At 38.4% G+C, this 14,487-nt stretch overlaps 1 protein-coding gene across 1 annotated transcript in view; it reads right to left on the bottom strand.

Annotated features, from left to right (window-relative positions):
• Positions 1–14,487, bottom strand: part of GRXCR1 (glutaredoxin and cysteine rich domain containing 1) — a 110,527-nt gene that overhangs the window by 4,123 nt on the left and 91,917 nt on the right. The window contains exon 3 of the mRNA XM_019928254.3: positions 10,538–10,603. Coding sequence (XP_019783813.1) covers positions 10,538–10,603 — 66 coding nt within the window. The remainder of the gene's footprint in view (positions 1–10,537; positions 10,604–14,487) is intronic.

Below are 14,487 nucleotides of genomic sequence, written 5' to 3'. Positions count from 1 at the left end.
CCTTCTTCTGTAAAGCAGCTAATTCAAGCAACATTATCCTCATTTTATATTTAAAGAAACAGGCATAGAAATCTTAAGACATTTATCCAAGTCTGTAAAATTACCCACAGTAGCTATCAGCCTTTCTACCTCAAGTAAAAGTAAAGTACACATGAAAGTATAATGAAATTAACTAGCAAGGATGTTAAGGATATTTTGAGAATTATCCATACGTATTTCTATTTGCTTTTTTGAGCATGTGACCTTTACTGGAGTCTACTAGCGGCATCCACTTGCTGGGGGGAGATTAGGATCGATTACAGAATGAATACAAAGAGAACGTGAGTTAATACCAAGCTTCTGACTTGCAAAATAGGAATTTGCAGCAATGTTTGAAAGCCCACCTTTGTGACAAGAGTAATTGCTAAAGTAAGCTTGGGAAATGTAGACACAGACACACACACGCACACACACAAGCACACTCAAACATACCTTACATACTTAGACATACATACAGATTTTCCCTGGAAGTTCACAACTGTACTTAATAAAGTCTCCAAAAAATCCAACTGAAAAGGTAACCGATTAACTAGGTTTAATCTACCATGTCCCTGGCAAGAAACCTTTTCCCAGAAAACAACTATAATTTTCTCATAATCAGTACTCTGTGGAATGTACTTTGGGAAACAAACATTAAGGATATGATTGCTTTAAAATTTATATATTCCCAGACTACTCTTCAGAGATGCATATTCTGTATATAGTAAGATTTGTTTAGTTACCATTTGACTTTGCTATTATATCAAGATGGCAAAATCCATGGAATATCTTATTTTTAGTAACACAGAATTACCTTGATGGAAAGTAGTGATTGCCAGTCTGAATGACACAAACAAGGAATGTTGTCAAGTTTGTAGATACCCAAAGCTCTTCTAAAAAGTTAGATTGTATGTAGTAATTTAGTTTCTTTGTAACTGGGTTTTTGTCATTTCTTTGTGCAAGGTTGACCAAAAAATGGTGTACCAGACTTACAATTTTGCATGATATAAAAATGTCTTTAGAAAAAAAAACTTTCAGTAAAAACAAAAACAGTGAAGAAAGAGTGTAGTCTAAAAGCAAAACATAGAGAATTAGTAAGTAATGCTATTCTTATCAAATTTTAGAAAGAATATGATACAGTAGATAGGCCATTGACATGCATTAAAGCCATGCCAGAGATTATGTTAAAAAAATTTAATGACTTGTATGAAAGAACACCAACTAGTCAGAAAGGACTAATAGGGCCCTGAATCCAGGACTTCACCCATTAGTGCTGGATTGTAAATAGGACTGGATTCCAAGTAGAGTGGGATCATCAGATTTTGCAATTTAAAAAATTGGGACGCCCAGTTAATTTGAATTTCTGACAGACCACAGATAAATTTTTATATAAGTATGTGCCAAATATTTTATGGGACATGCTTAAACTAAAAAAATTATTCATAATTTACAACAGGTTTAAATGTAAGTGGACATCCTATATTGTACCTGGCAATCCTCACAGGGGAGTTGCTGACAGGGAAGAGGAGAGCTTCTTGGGAGTCTTGGGGTAGCAGCTATTTACCAACCAGTATAAATTATTTTAATATCTTAACAACCAGTATAAACATGTTTCAATATTTTCAAATTCTTGAATAGCCTATGGTTTTCCCATAAAATATATCTGCAATGGCAAGCAAAGAACAACAAAGCTAGAATACATGTGAGCACTAGGAAGCTTCCTAGGTTCATTCACCAGCGATGTCATTCACTCCAAACACCAGGCTCTAAACACAGAGAATCCAAAATGATAACGCAATGCAACACAATTAAAAATTATTGAAACTGAGCAGGACCCTGCAGAACCTTCCTGGGGACAGACACCTCCCCACCCCATCCCCTGGCTCTTGTTTATAGAAAAGCTTTAGCCTCCTAGGCCTTCCCTGAGTTCCAAAGAGCGTATTTAATCAGAGAAGTGAGAAAATGCAGAAACAAATGAAAACAGTTAGGCAAGACAAAATAATAATAGTCTAGCCATAAAACAAAGTCAACGACCTTTAGTTCCTCCTCAAGGGCTAAAGATAATATCCTGAGCCATATCCTGGAGTTGTTTTGCAGATACTAAGACCCCCCACTGCCAACGAGGTGGAAGACGTTAACTGCATGCTGACCTCCAGTATGTAGACTCCAGACAGGTTGGAACCAGAAGGTTGATGATGTTAACTCCCAAAATACCACCCTGTTACCTCACCACCAACCAATCAGGAGGATGTTCACGAGCTGATCAGGCACTCTGTGACCCTCTCCCTCACTTTGTCTTTAAAAACCCTTCCCTGAAGGCCACTGGGGAGTTTGGATCTTTTGAGCATGAGCTGCCCATACTCCTTGCTTGGCCCCATGTTGGGCACCTTACGATAAACGTTGTACTTTCCTTTACCACACGCCAGTATCAGTAGATTGGCTTTACTGCATGGGTGAGTGGACCCAAGTTTGGTTTGGTAACATTATCTTATATCATGGGCCTGGAACATGATTTACAAAAATTACTTTCAAAGGGGCAAAATATCAAATGTTAAATATATAATGAGTCTGCTCTTTCTTAAAGTTTCTCCACAATTCAGAAAAAATAAATTTTCTAAAATGAAGTTAATATATAAATACTAAAAGCCACATTGTTCTTTCTAGAGAGAATCACAAATAGACCAAGGTCATTCTAAAATAACATCATCACTTGCAAACTGGTGGTCACAGAGTTTCTCCCCAGGAATCTCCAGCCATGTGTTTACCAGCACAATGAACATACCAGAAATTGTCAAGCTCTGTTGTCTCAAACTCAGTTTAAATTTGGCTGTCAATTTGAAATTTAGAGACAGAACTTTTCATTAGATTACTCAGTGCTGTAGTCCATACTTTAAACAAACTGGATCTAGTATATCTTTCTTTGCCTTCAAGCTTTCCAAATGGGAAAAGCCCATGGAAGAGTCATTAACCATTACAGATGGTCACTTCAGTTACGATGGTTATTTCTTTGTATTCTAAAACATCTGTTAATTTTATATTTGTAAGATGGTAAAATCAGTTGATTCAACTGATCAAGAACAGGAAGTAATAGAATAATAATAAGAAAAAAATAAATAAATAAAATAAAACAATGTCAGAATCTGTGCAATGCCATGATGAGATATGTCTTTTACTTAAAAGATATGTCTTTTACTTTAATTCACTCATTAAATTGTCTCAACAATTTAATGAGTTAATTCATGTAAAGTGAATAGAATATTGCCTGGCACATTGTAGCTACTTAACAAGACATGATTAGTTATTATTTCACTAATAAATCCTTATTTGAAGAGATTTTTATTAACTGCTGCCTCAAGTTAAATTGCTTGTGGTCACATGACACAACCATTTTCTACCATTCATAGAGTCATTTTATTTAAACACTTCTATATTTAGTCTTCTGGTCTAAAGTGTTACCACTGTAAGAAAGGGAGAGTAAATGTGTTTCAATTCACGTGCAAATTCTGATGTCTTGGAGCACAGTATTGGAAAGATTCTGAGGCCACTTCCACTCAGGAAAAATTAGCTGTTTCAGCCATAAACTTGGGAGAGGAAAGGGATAGCTTACACAGGATGTAGTGTCTATATCCAATTCTCACATGAACCTGACGTAATAGAGACTATCTCATTTCACAAATGATGAAACAAAGTCTCTTAATGAGTTTAAAAAAATGTTCAGGTCACAGTGGAATTTGAAAATTAGAAATTAGAGAACTCTCTTCAAGAACTATATGCATGCCCTTTCCTCTTTAAGAGTAGTTTTCAACCTTTACTTACATCCATTTTTTCCCAAATAATATATTACATGGGATTCCCAAAACATAAAACTGTTAAAAGGATAAATGCTGCAAATGAAGCAGAACTGGGGTGGGGGTGGGAGTGGGTCTTGAGGGGACCCACTAAGGCTCCCCCAGTGTTCCACTAGCCTCCAGAAATCCTATTCCTGTTACATCACCCAGTATAAGCTATTCCACTTGTTCTTCTAATAATAGTAAATAATTCAGTCATTCCTAGCCATCTCCTTCAAAGAGCGCTTTTGTTATATTGGAACTCCGGTTCCAACTTAAAAGAGCTCCAACAATGAGAAAGAGCTGGCTTACACTACATGTTCCTGTGTCCTAAGTCCAATACCTCAGTAGACAGCTTTGCCCTCAGTGCAAGATGGAAAAAGCTAAAAAATTCCCCGAATTTGAACAGTGTTCCAGGTTGGAGGAAGCAGGAATAACTGAAGTTAACAATAGTCATTATTGGTAGTAACAAAACAGACTTCCACTTTCAATGAAGAGGTTAACAAGAGACACTTTGACCTTCAAGCAATTAAGAAATCTAGGGTAGCTCTTCAGTGTCCTGGAGCCCAGCAAAGCTTGAAACCATGCAGACCTGGCTGAGAATAGCACCCAGTAAGAGAACTAAATCTACGGAGTGTCCCTTTTCTGAATAGTGGTTTGGGTAGAGGCATGTCCCTGGGGGTGGAATTCAAGAAAAAAGGAGTGCAAAATCATCCTCCCTTTTACTTCTTTCTGTTCATATATTCTTGGCAAGGGAATTTAAAAAAATAAAACTCAGTGGTCTCATTCCACAAATTAGTCCACATTGCCAGGAACTGTGCAAGGTGTAGGGGATATAGCAGTGAACCAGAGACCTCCCTGTTCTCTTAGTAGTAGCTCTCAGCTACAAATAAGGATTTATTAGTGAAATAATGATGAATAATGACTAATCTTATTGAGTGGTTACTACATACCAGGCAATGTTCTATTCACTTTACATGATTCACTCATTAAATCTTCTCAACAACCCTTTGAGTAAAAGGCAGATCTCATCATAGTGTTGCAGAGATTCTGACTACATTATTTGAGGATGGCCTTGGTCTATTTGTGATTCCATTTAAAAATGATGATGTAGCTTTTTGTATTCATATATTAATTTTATTTTAGGAAATTTATTTGTGGTCTTCGAATACGTCCACTCCATACTGCAGTCATCTGAACTGAAGCCCCCAAGCATTCCCTAGTCTCTAACAAAGGACCAAGGGGACAAGGGGGGAGTTCATGAATGATTGTCAAATGGGTTTCCTTTGTAGCACAAACTCAAATTTCATAAATATAAAGAGTTTTTGCTGTTATATAACATAGGAACAGGATGCTAAGATCAAGGGTCTTCTGTGTTTTCTTCAAGATCAGGAAATGAATGCACTTCTTATTTCTGAACTCAGATCATCTAACCTTATTTTAGGAGAGCTAGAAAATCTCTTAAGTATTTTACCAAAGAGGAAGCAACTTATCTGAGTCTCCACGACCCCATCATCCAGCTTGTCTATGAAGCAGACTCACTCCATGTAACAGATTATCAAAGAGTGAACACTTGGCATATAATCATCTCTGGATGACTCACCTTTTTCTATGTATTTTGTTTTAAACTATATTCAATAATTTAATTCAGCAAATTCTTGTTAAGTGCCTAATAAACGACTCTCTGTCTGACCTAGCTCTTAATAAACAGAATCGTTCCTGATTAGAGTTCCTAACATTCTCAATTTGCAGAGCTGGGAAAGAAGCCCCTGAACAAAATGCTGACACAGAGGAAATTTGTTGCTTATATTCCCGAATGCATAAGCCAGATGTACGAGTCTGATTCTTGACCCAATGGGATGTACTGCCACAACCCTACTTAAAAAGATGTTCCAATTCCAGAGAGAGGCAGCCAGAGCACTTGGCCTGATTTCCCAGGTGAGTAGGTGGTACTCTGCTGCTGTAGTCTCTGAACATGCTGCAGCCACCCACCCCACAGAGAAGCAACATCACCCGGAATGGTGCTTCTCCAGGGAGGGTCAGGCCAGTCTTTGATAGCTCCAATGCCTTGTACAGGCAGCCTGTGCCATTTCCAGCATCCTCAGTGTATAGCTGGGAATCTTACCTCTGTTCTTCATAAATAACAAATCAGGCTTTACAGGGAAAAATGTACAAAAGTGGACACTATGTTGGCAATCTCACCAGCAATGACAACAAAATGTTTGCTCATATCTTTAAAAGAAACAGCAAGGCAGAAGCTTACTTAGAGCTTCTCTACCATCTGAGATCTTTAATCCAGTACCTGCCATAACAAGGTGATTGCTAATCATCTCAGGGATGCCCTGACTTCCTCTGTGTGGGGAACATCAGGATCAGCTATCCATCTCGGTTATTGTTTGGGGGAAATCCTTAGACATCTCTTCGCTTTTGATCTTTAGCCTGTTTATTTATATAAGTAAATACATAAATATATAAATAAATTTTACCCCCCAATGGTGATTTTATTCATCTTTTTCACCCAAGTGTTCTCTTACATAAAATAATTCTTTTTCTCTTCTTTTTCATTGATTAACTGCTTTGCCTTCTCAAAAACAAACAAACAAAAAACAAAACAGACAAAAAAAAAACCTTGGATGAAAGAGGATTCATTCATCTATTCACTCAACAAATAATTATTGAGTGCCCATTATTTTCCAATTCCTGTTCTAGGCGCTAGATGTAAAGAACAGAACAAAATAGGCAAGAATCTGTGTCCACGCGGAGCTCATATGTTACTGGGAAGATCCCCTGCAAACTGTCCCAGGAGCAGAACCCGCACTGGTACAGGTAGCCTTATTAAATCCAAGTCTCATACCAGCTATCGCCATATTTCACTTGCTTCTGCTGCTTTTGGCCAGCTCCTCATGTTTGAGGCCACTGACAAGTCTTCATCAGCGAATCAGGCCCCCTCAGGTTCCCCGAGCAATTTTCACTTAGATGGGAAGTATGCTAGAATTCTTGGGCCAGAAAACTTGAAATTTGATTTGCTGACACCGTTTCTGATGACCCAGCTGCAGATGCTAAGCCTCTTTCCTCCTCATTACTGGGGTAACTGCTGAAAACTGGGGCCTGAATTACAAAGACCAGGGTGATGAATTATGCAGCACCCAAGTAACAGCAAATTAGAACTTAGTAGGAGCTGTCTGGTTTCTCTCCGAAGTTATTGCCAATTTTCCCCTCTTCCACAATGCCACACTAGCATAAGATCCAAGTGTTAAAATTCAGTCTGTTTCCTGGACCTAGTACTCTGCCTACCGCCCAGTAAACTTCTCAGCTGGGCCTTGGGTCCTGCCACGTTTGATCAGATTTCCCAGATACCTACATGACACTTAATTTGAGAGTGATGGCCGCATAGATTCATGGTTAAGATTATGAAGTCAGGCTCATTAAAATCATGAATCAAACACTATTTGTAAGGTCTGGAGCAAGTGATTTAATCCTCTGTGCCTCCATTCTCTTGTCTGTAAAACAAGGATAATAATAGAACCCACCTTGCAGAGTTATTGTAACGTTTCAATAACTTAATACGTATAATACCAAGAATATTACTTGCTACTTAGTAAGGACTCCAATGTTTCCTACCTCAGGAATATTAAACTCCTGTTTCATTGCCAAAAGCCAACCAGGAGAATGGAATGGGTTTGGATCTGAATCTTGTCCTTTATCCACTTTTCCTGGTTCTTCCAACTGCTTCTCCAAGGCCAGTCTCTTTGCCTGGGTGAGTTTGCCTTAAACCCCAGGCTCCTCACAGGCAGAGTTCAGGGCTTTCTGGATGGCTGCAAATTCTCTACCAGTTTTGTTATATGGACAAAGCAGCCCAACAGAGTTATAACACCTTATAAATCCTATGAACGGTAGAAGCCAGTACCGTACTATTGTATATATTTCAACATTAAGAATAGTTTTAAATGTTTCTGGCTTATTTATGTCATCTGTAGAATTGAGACAGACTTAATGAAGAGCATAAAATCCTCTTTCAAAATTCTTTGAGCTGAGAGAAAGAGAGAGGTTATGTTAATATATAGCATGGCGGTGTTAATCAAGTTGCAGAATTAAGAAATTATAGACTCAAAAGAATAAAGTCTATGAATAGCTAAGTCAATCGTCAACCTTTAAAAAGAAGAGTAATGAGGGACATTGACTTTATAAGACTCTAAAAGATGCTTTTAAATCACAGAAATAACAACAGTAGGATATTGATACAATAGGAACAATGGAACGGATTAGAAAGCTCAGACAAAGACCCAGGTACATATGGGGATTTACTATAATAAAAAATTGGCACAGGGGGCTTCCCTGGTGGCGCAGTGGTTGAGAGTCTGCCTGCCGATGCAGGGGACACGGGTTCGTACCCCGGTCCGGGAAGATCCCACATGCCGTGGAGTGGCTGGACCCGTGAGCCATGGACGCTGAGCCTGCGCATCCGGAGCCTGTGTTCCGCAGTGGGAGAGGCCGCAACAGTGAGGGGCCTGCGTACCCCCCCCCAAAAAGAGCTAATATCTAGAATATAGAAGGATCTTCTGAGAATCAACAACAACAACAAAAAAGACAATTCCAACACTTTTCATGGGCAAGGATAAGAATACACAACTTACAGAAGAAGAAATTTAAAAATTTAACAAGCATACAAGGAAATGCCCAAACTCAATGGTTATCAGAAAAACATTAATTAAAATGATAAGGCAATATCTCTCTATACCTACTACCCTGGCAAAAATCAGACAACAGAAAATTGGAGAACGATGTAAAACATTGCCAGGAATGTGGGAACATACGAAACCGCTTTCTCCACAGGAGGGAGTGTTGGATGCTGCAAGCATCATGGAGAGCCATCTGGCACTACCTGAAAAACTGGGGATATGCATAAGCTATTACCCAGCGATTCCTACTCTCAGAGAAATCCACAAGCGAACATGGTCAAGGTTGCTCCTTGCAGCACTGTCTGTTTGAGGGAGAAGTTAGAGGACATCAGTGGAAAAAATGAGTAGATAAAAAATATTGGGTGGGCTCCATGCAGCTGCATTGTCCAAAGTAGGAGCCCTCGGTCAGATATGGTTAATTAGTTTATTTATTTTAAAATTTGTATTTAATTTTACTTGACTTGAATTTAAACTTAAATCAAGTAAAGTTAAATAAAATTAAAAATTCAGTTCTTCAGTCGCACTAGCTACATTCTAAGCGCTCAACAGCCACATGCAGCCAGTGACTACTGTTTTGGATAGTACAGATATAAAAGAGTTCCATCATCAAAGGAAGTTCTATTCAACAGTGATGTTGTGGGAAAGTACACAGCAGTTAGAAGAAATGGATTAAAGGTTCGCATAGCAATATCGATGGTTCTTAAAAGCATAGTGCCTAAGAAAATAATTTGAAACACAATTAGGTACATTACATGACATCATTTGTAAGAGTAAAAATGTGCAGAGAAAATAATAATACATATTAACCAAGTTAAATCACTTAAATAAAACATACATATTAACCCAAATTGATGGTTTCATGGAGTTGGAGTAGAGTACAGGGACAAAAGGAAAGAAATGAACCCACCCATACAGATTTTAGAGCTGAGAGGAATTTTAGATTATCAAGTACACACCCTCATTGTGTTTGTCTTTCTCGGTAAAATTACTATATGAATAAAACATGATTCCTAACACCAAGTAGTAAATAGTTCATTTGGGACATGAATTAAATGCCCAAAGACAAGTAATACAAAAATTAAAAGACTTTGATAAGCACCTAAGAAAAAGAGGGATACAGGAATGCAAAGGTGTGAGAGATCAGGAATGATGTGGGGAAGAGGTGATACTGCAGATGGGCCTTGAAGATGGTGAAGGGGAATGAGGAAGTGGAACAATAGCAGGCTTGCACAAAGGAATGGTGGTAAAAAACCACGAAGTGGAAGGAATGGTAGAGAATCAGAAATGAGGTCAGCAAAGGAGATTGGACCAAAAAGAGCTGGCGTGGCACAATAGATACCATGTAACCATATTGCATAGTTCCCCTGGGAAAGTCTGGGTTCAGGTTCACTGCCACAGAATAATTATTAATGCACCCTTTTCACTCTCAAGGTGTCCCAGTTTAGACTATAAAATATATATATATTTTATCCTACATATAGAGAGAAGTAGGCTGATAAAATACTGGAGCAGAGAGGTATTAAGGGTTTCCTGGTTGCATATTCATTTGATACATCATATATTTGAATAAGTATTTCTCAGATGTTGTCATCATAAATATAGGAACAAAATTAAAAGGTGCACTTTTGGAGAAATAACTTTTTCTCTAATCTTTAGAAATGATGAGCTGGTCTGTAGGAAAAATAAAATAATTTAAATAAAAAATTTTATATGTGCTTCAAGATAACGGCCTGACATGAAACACCTCATCAACATCTCTATAACAGAGAATTAGGCTCTAATAAAGCCTACTGGAATTTTCACCTAATACTACGAGGTTGTTAGACACTAACACTAAAGTCACTCTAGCTGGAGGAAATCTCACCGTAGGTGGTAGCAAATTAAAACCGCCACATGTATCCTGTTACATATTTGTAAGAACACAGAGAAAAATTCAATTAGGAAAACTCAATTACAATCAGAGTGTGTTGAATGTTTTGATTACTAAAAATAAGTTGCTAAAAGCACAATTACCTCAATTTTGGTTAAGAGGTCTTGCAGTTCTCCTGATTCATTCATTGACAAAATTTTCTCAGCACCCTATTAACAAGAGAGGGTAGGGGAGAAAGAAAATCCATTTTGTTAGTATTTGAGAAAACAAAGTTCTAGCCAGGAAAGTTTAACTCACAAAATACTGAACAGGATTTTTCCCTTCAGATCTAAGTAAACTCAGAGCCAGGAGGCCAAAGAGGAGAGGAAATTTCTCTCTCCTTTCACATACTCTCCCATCTAGTAAGGCTAATTGTGGGCAAAAGGAGGACTGCCGGCAGAAGGTGAGTACTGGGAAGTCCATCCATGCCTGTCAGACGAAGTCCCGAGATGGAAGGTTCCAGCACACCCTTCAGAGCTGTTCAGGGACCCTAAGCCAGCCACCTGGGAAAGGAAGCCTCTGAGCAAATCCCCAGCCTGGGCTGCCTCTGCCCTGTTCCAGGCAGTCCTGGACATGCCCCACTCAGAATCCTTAGAATCCATGTCCTTAAGGACATGCCCTCCTTAATGCTATTAAGATAACAGCAGCTAATAATAATGATAATGATAATAAAAGTAATAACCACCCACAGTAATTAAGCACATATTAGGAGCCAGGCATCCAACATCATCTAATCTGATGTGCTAGGCTCACTTAATGGTAGAAATTGAGCCTCTGTGAGATTAAATAACAATTGCAAGGTCACCCAGAGAGAAAGCAGAGTGGGAATTTGAACACAGACAGGGGAATTACTCCAGAGTCAATGGAGTAAGACTCTACTTAAAAATGAGAACCTGGGGTTCCCTGGTGGTGCAGTGGTTGAGAGTCTGCCTGCCGATGCAGGGGACGCGGGTTCGTGCCCCGGTCCGGGAAGATCCCGCATACCACGGAGTGGCTGGGCCCGTGAGCCATGGCCGCTGAGCCTGTTCGTCCGGAGCCTGTGCTCCACAGCGGGAGAGGCCACAACAGTGAGAGGCCCACGTACCGCAAAAAAAAAAAGAAAAAAAGTGAACTTTACCTAAAAATGCAAGAGGGAGGAGATATGGGGATATACGTATATGTATAGCTGATTCACTTTGTTATAAAGCAGAAACTAACACACCATTCTAATGCAATTATACTTCAATAAAGATGTTTTTTAAAAAAAAACAACTTTACTGTGAAAATGAGAACTGGGATGATGTACGCACTTTCCAACAAACTAATCATGTTTCTTTGAACTACCCCATTTTCCTTTCCTTTCCAGCCTCTTCTTACCTTCTCCCACTCTACTTCTCAACATGCAGTCATAGAGGCCATAGAAGGAAGAAGTTATTCTTTCTCTTTTTTTTTTCTTTTAAAGAAAACAGACATTTATTTTTCACAGTTCTAGAGGTGGGAAGTCCAAGATTAGGGTGCCAGCATGGTCTGGTTCTTTTTTTTTTTTTTCTATAACATCTTTATTGAGGTATAATTGCTTTACAGTGGTATGTGAGTTTCTACTGTATAACAAAGTGGATCAGCTATACGTATACATGTATCCCCATATCTCCTCCCTCTTGCATCTCCCTCTCACCCTCCCTATCTCACCCCCTCTAGGTGGTCACAAAGCACCAAGCTAATCTCTCTGTGTTATGTGGCTGCTTCCCACTAGCTATCTATGTTACATTTGGTAGTGTATATATGTCCATGCCACTCTCTCACTTCATCCCAGCTTGCCCTTCCCCCTCCCCATGTGCTGAAGTCCATTCTCTACGTCCATGTCTTTACTCCTGTCCTGCCCCTAGGTCCTTCAGAAACTTTTTTTTTTAGATGCCATATATATGTGTTAGCATTAGGTATTTGTTTTTCTCTTTCTGACTTAATTCACTCTGTGTTACAGACTCTAGGTCCAACCACCTCACTACAAATAAATCAATTCCGTTTCTTATTATGGCTGAGTAATATTCCATTGTGTATATGTGCCACATCTTCTTTATCCATTCATCTGTCGATGAACACTTAGGTTGATTCCATGTGCTGGCTATTGTAAATAGAGCTGCAATGAACATTGTGGTACATGACTCTTTGAATTATGGTTTTCTCAGGGTATATGCCCATGAGTGGTAATGCTGGGTCGTATGGTAGTTCTATTTTCAGTTTTTTAAGGAACCTCCATACTGTTCTCCATAGTGGCTGTATCAATTTACATTCCCACCAACAGTGAAGGAGGGTTCCCTTTTCTCCACACCCTCTCCAGCATTTATTGTTTCTAGATTTTTTGATGATGGCCATTCTGACTGGTGTGAGGTGATATCTCATTGTAGTTTTGATTTGCATTTCTCTAATGATTAGTGATGTTGAGCATCCTTTCATGTGTTTGTTGGCAATCTGTATATCTTCTTTGGAGAAATGTCTATTTAGGTCTTCTGCCCATTTTTGGATTGGATTGTTTGTTTTTCTGATATTGAGCGGCATAAGCTACTTGTATATTTTGGAGATTAATCCTTTGTCAGTTGCTCTGTTTGCAAACATTTTCTCCCATTCTGAGGGTTGTCTTTTCGTCTTATTTGTGCTTTCCTTTGCTGTGCAAACTTTTAAGTTTCATTAGGTCCCATTTGTTTATTTTTGTTTTTATTTGCATCACTCTAGGAGGCGGGTAAAAAAGGATCTTGCTGTGATTTATGTCATAGAGTGTTCTTCCTAAGTTTTCCTCTAAGAGTTTTATAGTGTCTGGCCTTACATTTAGGTCTTTAATCCATTTTGAGTTTATTTTTGTGTATGGTGTTAGGGAGTGTTCTAATTTTATTCTTTTACGTGTAGCTCTCCAGTTTTCCCAGCACCACTTAATGAAGAGGGTGTCTTTTTTCCATTGTACGTTCTTGCCTCCTTTGTTGTAAAGTAGGTGGACTATAGGTGCATGGGTTTATCTCTGGGCTTTCTATCCTGTTCCATTGATCTATATTTCTGTTTTTCTGCCAGTACCATACTGTCTTGATTACTGTAGCTTGGTAGTATAGTCTGAAGTCCAGGAGCCTGATTACTCCAGCTCTGTTTTTCTTTCTCAAGAATTGCTTTGGCTATTCGGGGTCTTTTATGTTTCCATACAAATTGTGAAATTTTTTGTTATTGTTCTGTGAAAAATGCCACTGGTAGTCTAATAGGGATTGCATTGAATCTGTAGATTGCTTTGGGTAGCATAGTCATTTTCACAATGTTGCTTCTTCCAATCCAAGAACATGGTACATTTCTCCATCTGTTGTATCATCTTTAATTTCTTTCATCAGTGTCTCATGATTTTCTGTATACAGGATTTTTGTCTCCTTAGGTAGGTTTATTCCTAGGTATTTTATTCTTTTTGTTGAAATGGTAAATGGGAGTGTTTCCTTAATTTCTCTTTCATATTTTTCATCATTAGTGTATAGGAATGCAAGAGATTTCTCTGCATTAATTATGTATCCTGCTACTTTACTAAATTCATTGATTAGCTCTAGTAGTTTTCTGGTAGCATCTTTAGGATACTCTATGTATAGTATCATGTCGCCTGCAAACAGTGACAGTTTTACTTCTTTTCTGATATGGATTCCTTCTATTTCTTTTTCTTCTCTGATTGCTGTGGATAAAAGTTCCAAAACTACGTTGAATAATAGTGGTGAGAGTGGACAACCTTGTCTTTTTCCTGATCTTAGTGGAAATGGTTTCAGTTTTTCACCATTGAGAACGATGTTGGCTGTGGGTTTGTCATATATGGCCTTTATTACATTGAGGTAAGTTCCCTCTATGCCTACTTTCTGGAGGGTTTTTATTATAAATGGGTGTTGAATTTTGTTGAAAGCTTTTTCTGCATCTATTGAGATGATCATATGGTTTTTCTCCTTCAATTTGTTAATATGGTGTATCACATTGATTGATTTGCATATATTGAAGAATCCTTGCATTCCTGGGATAAACCTCACTTAATCATGGTGTATAATCCTTTAAATGTGCTGTTGGAATC

The sequence above is a fragment of the Tursiops truncatus genome, chromosome 5 (genome assembly GCF_011762595.2).
Source record: "Tursiops truncatus isolate mTurTru1 chromosome 5, mTurTru1.mat.Y, whole genome shotgun sequence".
NCBI lineage: Eukaryota > Metazoa > Chordata > Mammalia > Artiodactyla > Delphinidae > Tursiops > Tursiops truncatus.
The sequence above is the reverse complement of the archived record's forward strand: the minus strand, read 5'-3'. Positions and strand labels throughout refer to the sequence as shown.